Source organism: Trachemys scripta, chromosome 10 (assembly GCF_013100865.1).
Source record: "Trachemys scripta elegans isolate TJP31775 chromosome 10, CAS_Tse_1.0, whole genome shotgun sequence".
NCBI lineage: Eukaryota > Metazoa > Chordata > Testudines > Emydidae > Trachemys > Trachemys scripta.
Window position 1 is genome coordinate 42,035,103 of NC_048307.1, and position 15,360 is coordinate 42,050,462.

The following is a 15,360-nucleotide window of genomic DNA, read 5'->3' on the forward strand; positions in this document are numbered from 1 at the left end:
TGTCTTCCAATCACCAGGGCCTGATGAAATGCATCCTAGAATACTCAAGAAGCTGACTGAGGATGTCTGAACCATTAGCAATTATCTTTGAAAAGTCATGGAAGACGGGAGACATTCCAGAAGACTGGAAAAGGGCAAATATAGTGCCCATCTATAAAAAGGGAAATAAGGACAACCTGGGGAATTACAGACCAGTCAGCTTAACTTCTGTACCCGGAAAGCTAATGAAGCAACAAATTAAGCAATCAATTTGCAAACACCTAGAAGATAAAAAGGTGATAAATAACAATCAGCATGGATTTGTCAAGAACAAATCGTGTCAAACCAACCTGATAGCTTTCTTTGACAGGGTAACAAGCCTTGTAGATAGGGAGGAAGCGGTAGATGTGGTATATCTTGACTTTAGTAAGGCTTTTGATGCTGTCTCGCATGACTTTCTCATAAACAAACTAGGGAAATACAACCTAGATGGAGTTACTATAAGGTGGGTGCATAACTGGTTGGAAAATCATTTCCAGAGAATAGTTATCAGTGGTTCACAGTCATGCTGGAAGAGCATAACGAGTGGGTCCTGCAGGGATTGGTTCTGGGTCTGGTTCTGTTCAATATCTTCATCAATGATTTAGATAATGGAACAGAGAGTACACTTATAAAGTTTGCGGACGATACCAAGCTGGGAGGGGTTGCAAATGCTTTGGAAGATAGGATTAAAATTCAAAATGATCTGGACAAACTGGAGAAATGGTCTGAAGAAAACAGGATGAAATTAAATAAGGACAAATGCAAAGTAATCCATTTAGGAAGGAACAATCAGTTGCACACATACAAAATGGAAAATGACTGCCTAGGAAGGAGTACTGCAGAAAGGGATATCGGGGTCATAGTGGATCACAAGCGAAATATGAGTCAACAGTGTAACGCTGTTACAAAAAAAGTAAACACCATTCTGGGATGTATGAGCAGGAATATTGTAATCAAGACAGAAGAAGTAATTCTTCTGCTCTACTCTGTGCTGATTAGGCCTCAACTGGAGTATTGTGTCCAGTTCTGGGCGCCACATTTCAGGAAAGATGTAGACAAATTGGAGAAAGTCCAGAGAAGACCAACAAAAATGATTAAAGGTCTAGAAAACCTTACCTATGAGGGAAGATTGAAAAAATTAGGTTTGTTTAGTCTGGAGAAAAGAGAAGACAGAGAGGACATGATAACAGCTTTCAAGTACATAAAAGGTTGTTACAAGGGGGAGGGAGAAAAGTTCTTCTTAACCTCTGAGGACAGGACAAGAAGCAATGGGCTTAAATTGCAGCAAGGGCTGTTTAGGTTGGACATTAGGAAAAACTTCCTGACTGTCAGAGTGGTTAAGTGTCGGAATAAATTGCCTAGGGAAGTTGTGGCCCTTGGAGAAGTTGAAAGTCTTCAATGAACCCCGCAGTACCAGAATAGCTTGGAGCCTCAATGGTACTTGCTTTGGGACCTGAGGTCTGCAAAATGGTCACTCCATGAGATGACCAAGGTTTCTCTGAAGATGGCTTTCAAGTGGGAAATCTAGAGCTCCTCTTCCTTGGAGTCTTATCAGTACCCTCCATGGTCTTATCTCATGATGCTCTTGGTGATTGGGATATGGATGTTGACAGGGCACTAAATGTGTTTGAAGGCAGGTGTACAGAGGGATTCTTAAAGCCTGGATCAGAGGCAGGTCTCAGGGCTTACTCTGTCATGAGCAACCTGAACTGAATTTGCCTGTTTTTCCTAAATCTGCTTTTAAAAGACGTGCAGATCTTACACTTGGCCAGTATGTGGGAGTCTCCCAAACAGTGGAGGTATCAAGAATAGTCATCACTAACTGGGATGGATTCCTGGCAGGAAAGGTGGTGCTTGAAGCTTGGAGATCCTGGCATACCCTAGCAACAATGACCCCCCTAAAGATAGCCCCTCAGCAACAGAGGCGGTGGTGGTGGGTGGGGTTTAATAGAAAAATCCTCCAATAAAAACAGAATTCAAAACAAGCAAACTAGATAAACTACTAAACTAAACTGAACTATCATACAAACTAAACTAAAAGGGCTAAGCTACAGGCTGTGCTAGAGTGGGCATGCAAGATGCTCTGTCTCAGGGTGAAGAGCAGTTGATATGGTGGTTAGCCCATGCAGCTCTATATATCCTCCGTATAGGGCATGAGAATGTCTGGAGCATGTGTGCGGACCAAATGGTCACTACTACTGAAAATCTCCGATCGAAGGCACATGAGGACCTGAAGTGGAGAACGTATAGGGACGCTACTCAAAGAAAAATGCATATTGTGCTGACTTGTGCCTGACAACGGCATATAGTGGTTTTGTGATAAAGACAAATGTTTGTGGAAACCAGCATAAGACCAAACTTATATTTACCTATGACCTGAGCCAAGATCTCAGTAATTCTCCGAAGACTGAAGACCAGTAAAACTAATGCAATGTGGCAAAGTTTCCTCTGCTCTCAGAGACATTGTTTGAAACTGCAAGTATTGTTTGATAAAAGAACTGTTTTTACAATATTCTGGAGCAATGGGGAAAATAGCATGGCCCCATTGCATGGTGCTACAGTTAGTGCACTTCCCTCAATCATCAGAACCTGGTAGTCAGGAATATTCACAGATACCAAAGGTAACCAACCAGGCACCCACAAACTACCCTCTTATTTGAAACTTGATATTTTTTCCCTAATGGGATGTCTGGCAGCTGGTGTACATTAAGTCTACACACTGAAAGACAAAAAGCAGTAGGAAGCATCCAAAATGAGAGTCTGCTTGACAAGGCCCACTGAACCTCAGCTTCTATCAGTGAGCATTCTACGCAGCATTCCCAGCACCTTGAGATCAGAATATCATCATTTTTTTGGAACAAAAGTACTATCAGACTGAGTACTGGGAAGCTTACAGGATTGTTTTATACAGTTATTCTTTCTAAAATACGTGCAAATGCTTTTTTGAGCTATTTCTTCCACACAGTAAATAATCCTTATTCAGAAAGGGCCATCCAGATCTCTCTGTCAATAAAATGAAGGTGTAACAGGACTTCAGTGCCCCTTCCTGATAATATCCCCATTGCAACCTGGGATGGAATTATTTAGGGATGGAGGGTGTTGAGAACATATTCACAATGGCTCATTTTGTTGTTCCCAATTATAACAAAACATTCTTTCTGGCTGAGACAATTGGTAAGAAAGGCTGTTAACTTACGCTGAGGGGGCTGAGAATCAAATGGCATCATCATTTTTGGCCTCATCCCTCTTCTTCCTGCCAATGTGGACATGCTGTCCTCTGACTCATGCCCTGAAGAAAGAATATGGAAGGTTACTTACTACAGCACTGATTCCTTCATGACAACACACAACCAGGTGATTTGGCTACAAACATCTTTTAATTCTGTGTGCATAGTATGGCTGTCTTCTTCATAATAGTTCTGCAGCTCATGACTGGCAAGCATCCAAGACTAACAGACTAGATATAGTTCTTCCACCCCCTCCACTGGAACATCAGAAGGGGCGGGTTGGGTTACAGGCACTATTGTGAATGGGAGAAACAGTCCAGACTTCCATGAAACTAATATCCTATAGATGAATCCTCTACACCTGAATGGAACAGAGCCCTGTAACCTAGTCACTAAACCCAACCTAATAAATAGAAACATAAAAAAAATAATTTAATAAAAACTTTTATTATAATCTAAATAACATTTTAACAAATGCTTTTGCCAGATACAGTGGTTATACTGTATCTAATTTTACACAATTAAATACCAAGATCCAACTATGGCTTATTGTTAGGCAAACTTACCTCTGTATGAGTTGCGCCTTTGATGGATATTGCTATCCATGGAATTGTCAACTGGTGTGATGTCCTGGGAGTTGCGAGGGATTGGGGTGTCTGTCATGATTGGGTTAGGGTCTGGAGATTTATCAATGGGTTTCAGCTCCAGTCTCTCATGATGGATCCAAAGGTCAGGGGGTTTGACATCCTTGGAATTTCCTTTGTATTTATGGGACCCATTCACTGATTTACAGGCAGCTCGTTTCCTTGCAAAACAAGAAAATAAATGAAACATTCTTAGACAAATATTTTGTTACTCTCAGAGACAGGCGAGTTTTCATTTAAATTTCTTTCAGATCTACTATTCAGCTGTGGGGCAGCTAACTACCAGGCAAGAAGCTTTCTTTTACAGATGTACATGTTCTACACCTAAAGAGACAGGCTGGTGTACTATGCAGCCATTGATTTTTGTTTCAAAATCTGCCACGTGCTGCAGAACCTAAGCTTTCATGAACAAACATTACTGGTAAGTTCCCAGTCCTTGTGGTTGTGAAGATAAGTGTCAAGTGTATGAAAACCAACGCTCTATTGTAGTCCTAAGTGTGCAAATAGCCTTAAATAATAGCTGCAAGTGGGGTGTGAAATGACACAATTACTTCAAAATGGTGATAACTCTGAAGTTTAATGTTGATAATTTAAATATTAATGATTTTACTACTGATCAGGTTAGCAGACACATTCAGCTAATGTGCTTACTCGCTCTTGTTGGAGTAACAATGCCAGGTTCTGGAGTGTGAGGCGATTTTTGTGTGATGTTAAGAGTTTTTACAGGTGGAAAATGAGGCGTTCAAACATCCCTTTCCACCTTGGACCCTGGGAGCAAAAAAGGAAATGTCATATCTGGCATCAAGAAGGAATGCAAGTAACGATTAAGATGTGATTAAAACAAGGGAAATAAAAAATTGGGGAGGAGGGGGCTTTTTCAGTTTGTTTACACTGTGCAGGGAGTGGCTAGCCAGAGAAGCTCCATTTGTCATGGCACCAGGGTAGCCTGAAGAGTGCAGCAGGAGCGAGGGTATTTCACTCCCTGAAACTCCTCTTTTGCGAACAGGGGCTGCTAACAGAGAATTTCGCAAGGGAGTTCTCCAGGTGAAGGAGGAGCAATACAGCACCCTTTTGGGGTAAGTGACTGTCTGTAGTGTGTGTTTGTTTGTGTTTGGGGATTACTTGCTGTGTGCTGAGCTTGTGTTTGTCAGTCTATTTGTTTGTTTGGTTATCTGAAGGACCATGTGCTGTGGCTGGCAGTTGGAAGCTGTGAGCTTCAAAGGAAGGTTTGAAAGCTAGAAGCCTCTGGTAAGTGGCTGAGCCTTAATCAGTGGGCGGGGCATTCATACAGGCCAGGGCTTTATAAAGCAGCGCACAAGCAACCAGGGAGTTTTTGCGAACAGGGGCTGCTAACAGGGAGTTTCGCAAGGGAGTTTGGAAGGGGAGCAGGGTCCCTTGCCGGTTCTATCTGTTTTCTCTTTATTCCCCTTAATACCTATAAACCAACTACATTCAAAACTTCTTGCTTAAACAACCCTTTCAGCGGACAGGGGACTGCAGATGGGAGTTTGACAGAGGGAGGCTTACGATGGTTAGGAAGACCTGCAACACCTGTGCCAGCACTGCTTCTGTCTCCTCCACCTGTGCCTGTAGTCAGACAGAGCGCCTGAGCATGGATGCTTCTACCCAGATCCTGGTGTGGTTTTGCAGAGACTGTAACTTGCAATTTCCACTTACTGATATCCAGGCTGGGGGGACCATCCAATGTGAGAGGTGCCTGCTGGTGGAATCTCTCAGGCAGCAGGTGGGAGAGCTACAGGAGGAGGTGGCTAGGTTGAGGAGCATCTGAATCCACGAGCAATTCCTCGACAGTGTCCATGTGGAGACAGCTGAGGTAGCTGTCCCAGTACACAGGACTGCTGATACACCACTGGTGGAGGAGGAGATGGCTCAGGGTGGACACTGGCAGCTGGTTACTTCTGGCAGTAGGCAGTGCTCCACCCCTGCTCCGAACCCTCCTGCCGTGGTAATAGGTAACCGTTATGCTCTTCTTGATACAGGAAAGAAGGAATCACCCCCTACAGTAAAGGAGGAGAAGCCTCGTACCCCTAAGGCTGGGAGGTCTGCTGCCACCACTGCGAATAGGAAACGTAGGGTAGTGGTGGTCGGAGACTCTCTGCAGAGGGGGACGGAGGCGCCAATCTGTCGCCCTGACATTTCATCTCGGGAGGTATGCTGCCTGCCGGGAGCCCGTATCCGAGACGTTACGGAGGCATTGTCGAGGATTATCCAGCCCTCTGACTACTATCCCATGCTACTCATCCATGTGGGCACAAATGATACTGCGCGGTGTGACACTGAGTGGATCAAGAGTGACTACAGGGCTCTGGGAGTACAGGTGAAGGAGTTTGGAGCGCAGGTGGTATTCTCTTAGATTCTTCCTGTCAAAGGTAGGGGCCCGGGCAGAGACAGGTGCATCATGGAGGTGAATGCCTGGCTGCGAAGATGGTGTCGCTAGGAGGGCTTTGGCTTCCTAGACCACGGGATGCTATTCGAGGAAGGACTGCTAGGCAGAGATGGCGTTCACCTTTCGAGGAGGGGAAAGACCCTATTTGGACACAGACTGGCTAACCTAGTGAGGAGGGCTTTAAACTAGGTTCGACGGGGACAGGTGAGCAAAGACCACAGGTAAGTGGGGAACATGGAGACCTGGGAGATGGGTCGGAAACAAGAGGGAGTGTGGGCTATATTGGCAGAGAGAAAGGAGGGTCAGGACAAAACTGGGAGGAAAGATCAAACCAGTATCTTAGATGCCTATATACAAATGCGAGAAGTATGGGGAATAAGCAGGAAGAATTGGAAGTGCTAATAAATAAATACAACTATGACATTGTTGGCATCACTGAAACTTGGTGGGATAATACACATGACTGGAATGTTGGTGTGGATGGGTACAGCTTGCTCAGGAAGGATAGACAGGGGAAAAAGGGAGGAGGTGTTGCCTTATATATTAAAAATGTACACACTTGGACTGAGGTAGAGATGGACATAGGAGACGGAAGTGTTGAGAGTCTCTGGGTTAGGCTAAAAGGGGTAAAAAACAAGGGAGATGTCATGCTAGGAGTCTACTACAGGCCACCTAACCAGGTGGAAGAGGTGGATGAGGCTTTTTTTTAAGCAACTAACAAAATCATCCAAAGCCCAAGATTTGGTGGTGATGGGGGACTTCAACTGTCCGGATATATGTTGGGAAAATAACACAGCGGGGCACAGACTATCCAACAAATTCTTGGACTGCATTGCAGACAACTTTTTATTTCAGAAGGTTGAAAAAGCTACTAGGGGGGAAGCTGTTCTAGACTTGATTTTAACAAATAGGGAGGAACCCGTTGAGAATTTGAAAGTAGAAGGCAGCCTGGGTGAAAGTGATCATGAAATCATAGAGTTTGCAATTCTAAGGAAGGGTAGAAGGGAGAATAGCAAAATAGAGACAATGGATTTCAGGAAGGCAGATTTTGGTAAGCTTAGAGAGCTGATAGGTAAGGTCCCATGGGAATCAAGACTGAGGGGAAAAACAACTGAGGAGAGTTGGCAGTTTTTCAAAGGGACACTATTAAGGGCCCAAAAGCAAGCTATTCCGCTGGTTAGGAAAGATAGAAAATGTGGCAAAAGACCACCTTGGCTTAACAACGAGATCTTGCATGATTTAAAAAATAAAAAGGAGTCATATAAAAAATGGAAACTAGGACAGATTACAAAGGATGAATATAGGCAAACAACACAGGAATGCAGGGGCAAGATTAGAAAGGCAAAGGCACAAAATGAGCTCAAACTAGCTACAGGAATAAAGGGAAACAAGAAGACTTTTTATCAATACATTAGAAGCAAGAGGAAGACCAAAGACAGGGTAGGCCCACTGCTTAGTGAAGAGGGAGAAACAGTAACAGGAAACTTGGAAATGGCAGAGATGCTTAATGACTTCTTTGTTTCGGTCTTCACCGAGAAGTCTGAAGGAATGCCTAACATAGTGAATGCTAATGGGAAGGGGGTAGGTTTAGCAGATAAAATAAAAAAAGAACAAGTTAAAAATCACTTAGAAAAGTTAGATGCCTGCAAGTCACCAGGGCCTGATGAAATGCATCCTAGAATACTCAAGGAGCTAATAGAGGAAGTATCTGAGCCTCTAGCTATTATCTTTGCAAAATCACGGGAGATGGGAGAGATTCCAGAAGACTGGAAAAGGGCAAATATAGTACCCATCTATAAAAAGGGAAATAAAAACAACCCAGGAAACTACAGACCAGTTAGTTTAACTTCTGTGCCAGGGAAGATAATGGAGCAAGTAATTAAGGAAATCATCTGCAAACACTTGGAAGGTGGTAAGGTGATAGGGAACAGCCAGCATGGATTTGTGAAGAACAAATCAAGTCAAACCAATCTGATAGCTTTCTTTGATAGGATAACGAGCCTTGTGGATAAGGGTGAAACTGTGGATGTGGTATACCTAGACTTTAGTAAGGCATTTGATACGGTCTCGCATGATATTCTTATCGATAAACTAGGCAAATACAATTTAGATAGGGCTACTATAACTGGCTGGATAACCGTACTCAGAGAGTTGTTATTAATGGTTCCCAATCCTGCTGGAAAGGCATAACGAGTGGGGTACCGCAGGGGTCTGTTTTGGGACTGGCTCTGTTCAATATCTTCATCAACGACTTAGATATTGGCATAGAAAGTACCCTTATTAAGTTTGTGGATGATACCAAACTGGGAGGGATTGCAACTGGGTCATAATTCAAAATGATCTGGACAAATTGGAGAAATGGTCTGAGTTAAACAGGATGAAGTTTAACAAAGACAAATGCAAAGTGCTCCACTTAGGAAGAAAAAATCAGTTTCACACATACAGAATGGGAAGAGACTGTCTAGGAAGGAGTACGGCAGAAAGGGATCTAGGGGTTATAGTAGACCACAAGCTAAATATGAGTCAACAGTGTGATGCTGTTGCAAAAAAAGCAAACATGATTCTGGGATGTATTAACAGGTGTGTTGTGAGCAAGACACGAGAAGTCATTCTTCCGCTCTACTCTGCTCTGGTTAGGCCTCAGCTGGAGTATTGTGTCCAGTTTTAAAAAAGATGTGGAGAAATTGGAAAGGGTCCAGAGAAGAGCAACAAGAATGATTAAAGGTCTTGAGAACATGACCTATGAAGGAAGGCTGAAAGAATTGGGTTTGTTTAGATTGGAAAAGAGAAGACTGAGAGGGGATATGATAGCAGTTTTCAGGTATTTAAAAGGGTGTCATAAGGAGGAGGGAGAAAACTTGTTCACCTTAGCCTCTAAGGATAGAACAAGAAGCAATGGGTTTAAACTGCAGCAAGGGAGGTCTAGGTTGGACATTAGGAAAAAGTTCCTAACTGTCAGGGTGGTTAAACACTGGAATAAATTGCCTAGGGAGGTTGTGGAATCTCCATCTCTGGAGATATTTAAGAGTAGGTTAGATAAATGTCTATCAGGGATGGTCTAGACAGTATTTGGTCCTGCCATGCGGGCAGGGGACTGGACTCGATGACCTCTCGAGGTCCCTTCCAGTCCTAGAATCTATGAATCTATGAATGAAAAAGTTAGGAGGCCTTATCTCAGTCCTAAACTGCTGAAGAGGTAAGTGGGCAGGAATGGGCACACAGGAGAGTGGAAGCGGGTGAGTGGAGAAAGGGCTTGAGCAAGTTTGAGGTGTTGTTCTCGGGGCCTGCCGCTTCTCTTGCTGAAAGGGCCTTATAAAAATAAACTGGGAAGAAGATAAACCTTATAATTTTTAGAAAAATAATGGGGACATGCTATTTAAGGGATTGCTCTACCAGAAAAATCAAATTGATAATGTCCCTTTAATTCAATAAAAGTATCCATCCTGGGATTCACCAAAAATACAGAATTTTCAGTCCGCTGCATTAGAGTGCCACGGATCACACAGAAACTTCCTGAATTGTATTTATCAGGATATTTCACACCTAAGTTCTTTTGGTACGACAATCCTAGAATCATAGAAGATAAGGGTTGGAAGAGACCTCAGGAGGTCATCTAGTCCAACCCCCCTGCTCAAAGCAGGATTAACTCCAACTAAATCATCCCAGCCAGGCCTTTGTCAACCCAGGCCTTAAAAACCTTCAAGGATGGTGATTCCACCACCTCCCTAGGTAACCCATTTCAGTGCTTTACCACTCTCTTAGTGAAATAGTTTTTCCTAATATCCAACCTAGACCTCCCCCATTGCAACTTGAGACCATTGCTTCTTGTTCTGTCATCTGCCACCACTGAGAACAGTCTAGCTCCATCCTCTTTGGAACCCCCCGCTTCAGGTATCATAGAATCATAGACTTTAAGGTCAGAAGGGACCATTATGATCATCTAGTCTGACCTCCTGCACAACGCAGGCCACAGAATCTCATCCACCCCCTCCTGTATCAAACCTGTGTCTGAGCCATTGAAGTCCTCAAATCATGGTTTAAAGACTTCAAGATGCAGAGAATCTTCCAGCATCTTGACCTGTGCCCCACGCTGCAGAGGAAGGCGAAAACTCCCCAGGGCCTCTGCCAATCTGCCCTGGAGAAAAATTCCTTCATGACCCCAAATATGGCGATCAGCTAAACCCTGAGCATGTGGGCAAGACTCACCAGCCAGATACCCAGGAAAAAATTCTCTGTAGTAACTCAGATCCCACTCCATCTAACATCCCATCACAGGCCACTGGACATATTTACCGCTAATAGTCAAAGACCAATTAACTGCCAAAATTAGGCTATCCCATCATACCATCCCCTTATAAACTTATCAAGCTTAGTCTTTTGCCCCCACTGCTCCCCTTGGAAGGCTGTTCCAGAACTTCACTCCTCTGATGATTAGAAACCTTCATCTAATTTCAAGTCTAAACTTCCTGATGGCCAGTTTATATCCATTTGTTCTTGTATCCACATTGGTACTGAGCTTAAATAATTCCTCTCTCTCCCTGGTATTTATTCCTCTGATATATTTGTAGAGAGCAATCATATCTCCCCTCAGCCTTCTTTTGGTTAGGCTAAACAAGCCAAGTTCTTTGAGTCTCCTTTCATAAGACAGGTTTTCCATTCCTCGGATCATCCTAGTAGCCCTTCTCTGTACCTGTTCCAGTTTGAATTCATCCTTCTTAAACATGGGAGACCAGAACTGCACACAATATTCCAGATGAGTTCTCACCAGTGCCTTGTATAACAGTACTAACACCTCCTTATCTCTCCTGGATATAGCTCGCTGATGCATCCCAAGACCCCATTAGCATTTTTCACGGCCATATCACATTGGCGGCTCATAGTCATCCTGTGATCAACCAATACTCTGAGGTCCTTCTCCCTCCTCTGTTACTTCCAACTGATGCGTCCCCAGCTTATAATAATAATTCTTGTTATTAATCCCTAAATGCATGACCTTGCACTTTTCACTATTAAATTTCATCCTATTACTATTACTCCAGTTTATAAGGTCATCCAGATCTTCCTGTATGATATCCCGGTCCTCCTCTGTATTAGCAATACCTCCCAGCTTTGTGTCATCCGCAAACTTTATTACCACATTCCCACTTTTTGTGCCAAGGTCAGTAATAAAAAGATTAAATAAGATTGGTCCCAAAACCGATCCCTGAGGAACTCCACTAGTAACCTCCTTCCAGCCTGACAGTTCACCTTTCAGTACGACCCGTTGTAGTCTCCCCTTTAACCAGTTCCTTATCCATCTTTCAATTTTCATATTGATCCCCATCTTTTCCAATTTAGCTAATAATTCCCCATGTGGAACCATATCAAATGCCTTACTGAAATTGAGGTAAATTAGATTCACTGCGTTTCCTTTGTCTAAAAAATCTGTTACCTTCTCAGAGAAGGATATCAGGTTGGTTTGGCATGAACTACCTTTTGTAAAACAATGTTGTAATTTGTGCCAATTACCGTTGACCTCAATGTCCTTAACTATTTTCTTCTTCAAAATTTTTTCCAAGACCTTGTATACTACAGATGTCAAACTAACAGGCCTGTAGTTGCCTGGATCACCTTCTTCCCCTTTCTTAAAGATAGGAACTAAGTTAGCAATTCTCCAGTCATATGGTACAACCTCTGAGTTTACAGATTCATTAAAGTCTTGCTAATGGGCTTGCAACTTCAGGTGCCAGTTCCTTTAATATTCTTGGATGAAGATTATCTGGGCCCCCCGATTTAGTCCCATTAAGCTGTTCGAGTTTGGCTTCTACCTCAGATGTGGTAATATCTACCTCCATATCCTCATTCCAATTTGTCGTCCTACCATTATCCCTGAGCTCCTCATTAGCCTCATTAAAGACTGAGGCAAAGTATTTGTTTAGATATTGGGCCATGCCTAGATTATCCTTAACTTCCACTCCACCCTCAGTGTTTAGCGGTCCCACTTCTTCTTTCTTTGTCTTCTTCTTATTTGGCTATAGAACCTTTTACTATTGGTTTTAATTCCCTTTGCAAGGTCGTTGAAGGCTGCTATCAAATCCTCCCTCACTCCTCTTCTGCAGACTAAATAACCCCAGTTCCCTCAGCCTCTCCTCGTAAGTCATGTGCCCCAGACCCCTAATCATTTTTGTTGCCCTCCCGCTGGGATCTCTCCAATTTGTCCACATCCTTTCTGTAGTAGTGGGCCCAAAACTGGATGCAATACTCCAGATGTGGCCTCACCATTGCCGAACAGAGGGAAATAATCACTTCCCTCGATCTGCTGGCAATGCGCCTACTAATGCAGCCCAATATGCCGTTAGCCTTCTTGGCAACAAGGGCACACTGTTGACTCATATCCAGCTTCTTGTCCACTGTAATCCCCAGGTCCTTTTCTGCAGAAAGGACAAGACTAATAATAGAACCAAGCAACTTTTGCATATAAATCTTTCATACAAAGAATCAGGGATGCATTACACTAAATGTCACTCAAATCCAAAAAGATTTTAAGTGGAGACTTGAAGTTCACTAAGGGTATGTTTACACTATGGAGCTCATACCGGCATAGCACCATAGTGTAGACACAGACTACACTGACAGAAGGCATCGATGGAAGCCCTCTTCCATCGACACAGCCGCATCTACACTGGGCGTTAACATTGGCAAAGCTACATCAGTCAGTGTGGTCGTTTTTTCACACCCCAACGGACATATTTATGCCAATATAACTTTTCAATGTAGAGCAGGGCTAAGTGTTAGGAAGAAGGGAAGGCAGCACTAACGAAAAAGCAAGCTTCCCTAGCAGACACTGCTGCTTATCCATTGAAGTACTCTGTTCTGATGGCTTAGTGGAAAGCTGCAACAACCTCTTAGTCATAAACACTGAAACACTAGCACCTAGATATCTTCCATCTTTGTGTCATCCTTATAAATTACCATGGTTTAAACATGGCCAGTGACCGGAGGAGAAAGCTGTGGGAACTGGTTGAAAATTCAATCCGAGCCAGAAAGAGTTTGGTGCCTATATTGTACAGACAAGAAAAAAAGAAACTGCTGTGACAGAGCAAATGAACAAAGTCTCACCTCGCAGAACTGCTCAGAGTTGGAGGCAGTTAGGGGAGTCTTTCTTGCCTTAGCTGTCAACTTTCACACTGAAGAATTTTCTATTTACTTTACCAATAAGGCCAATCAGATTCAGACTGACTTGCCTGGTACCTCAGTTATAAACACACTGGCCTAAATTTTGAAGTGATCAATGATTTTTATTTTCCAAATTGAGACACCTTAAAGGGGCTGGATTTTTCATAGGGAGGGCTCTCCGCACTCTTTTACAACTCTAAAGCAACTAAAAAATGGAGGCACCCAAAATCACTAGTCAAAATGTAGGGTGCTCTCTTCTCTGGTTGAGTTTTGGAAAGTTTCATTTAATGAAGTTTTTATCTGTGCTGGGAAAGCTGTGTTCATCTACCTGTATGTGTTACTGCCTTTCCCCTCATGGATGGTGAATAGGTGGGGGGCATCATGTCATTATTAGACTCAGAGACTAAGGCCAGAAGGAAACATCATGATCATCTAGTCTGACCTCCTGCACACTGCAGGCCACAGAACCTCACCCACCCACCCATTCCTTTAGTGGGCCTATAACTTCTGGCTGACTTACTGAAGTCCTCAAACCTTGATTTAAAGACTTTAATGACAGAAAATCCACCATTTACTCTAGTTCAAGGATTCTCAAACTTCATTGCAACACATCCCCCTTCTGACAACAAAAATTACTACACGGCCCCAGGAGGGGGACTGAAGCCTGAGTCCGCCTAAGCCCTGCCGCCCCAGGTGGGCAGGCAGACCAAAGCCAAAGCCCAAGGGCTTCAGCCCTCGGCAGGGGGCCTGTAGTCTGAGCCCCACTCACTGCCCAGGGCCAAAGCAAGGGCTTCGTCCCTGGGTGGCAGGGCTCAGGCTTCAGCTTCAGCCGTGGGCAATGGGGCTCAGGCTACAGCTTCAGCCCTGGGTGGCGGGGTTCAGGCTACAGGCCCCCTGCCTGGGGCTGAAGCCTTTGGGCTTTGGTCCGCCTGGCCTCAGCCCCAGCCTCATGCTTTGGTTTCAGTTTCAGGCCCCAGCAAGTCTAACACTAGCTCTGGTGACCCCATTAAAACTAGGTCGGGACCCACTTTGGGGTCCTGACCCACAGTTTGAGAACCGCTTCTCTAGTTCAAAGCAGCAAGTGATCTGTGCCCCACCCTGCAGAGGAAGGCAAATACACCCCCCCAGGGTGCCTGCCAATCTGACCTGGGAGAAAATTCCTTCCTGACTCCAAACATGGTGATCAAATAGACCCTGAGCATGTGAGTAAGACCCACCAGCCAGACACCAGGGAAAGAATTCTCTAAAGTAACTCAGAGCCCTCCCTCTCTAGTGTCCCATCTCCAACCATTGGGAAAATTTGCTAATAGCAGTTGTGGATGGGTCCTATGCCATCATTGGCAGTCTCATCATCCCATATCCTCCATAAATTTATCAAGCTCAGTCTTTGCCCCTCCCTACTTCCCTTGGGAAGCTGTTCCAAAACTTCACTCCTCTGATGGTTAGAAACCTTCATCTATCTAATTTCAAACCTAAACTTATTGATGGCCAGTTTAATACCTCTTCCTGCCTGATGTTTATCCCTCTGACATATTTATAGACAGCAATCACATCTCCCCATATCCTTTGTTTTCTTAGGCTAAACAAATCAAGTTCTGTAAGTCTCCTCTCGTAACATAGGTTTTCAATTCCTCTCATCATCCTAGTAGCCCTTCTCTGCATCTATTACAGTCTGAATTCATCTTTCTTAAACATTGGACACCAGAATTACACACAATACTTCAGATGAGGTCTCACCAGTGCCTTGTATAATGGTAATAACACTTCCCTATCTCTACTGGAAATACCTTGCCTGATGCATCCTAGGACTGAATCAGCCATTTTCACGGCCATACCACATTAGTGGCTCATAGTCATACTGTGATAGACCAATACGCCTAAGTTTTTCTCCTCCTCTGTCACTTCC

General features: G+C 43.8%; 1 protein-coding gene across 10 annotated transcripts in view; it reads right to left on the reverse strand.

The window, feature by feature from the left end:
- The window catches only part of NEO1 (neogenin 1), a 535,617-nt gene that overhangs the window by 39,862 nt on the left and 480,395 nt on the right, over window positions 1–15,360 (reverse strand). For all 10 annotated transcript variants that reach the window (XM_034783480.1, XM_034783479.1, XM_034783474.1 and 7 more), the window contains 2 exons: window positions 3,815–4,053; window positions 3,218–3,310 (listed from right to left, as the gene is read on the reverse strand). In XM_034783480.1, coding sequence (XP_034639371.1) covers window positions 3,218–3,310; window positions 3,815–4,053 — 332 coding nt within the window. The remainder of the gene's footprint in view (window positions 1–3,217; window positions 3,311–3,814; window positions 4,054–15,360) is intronic.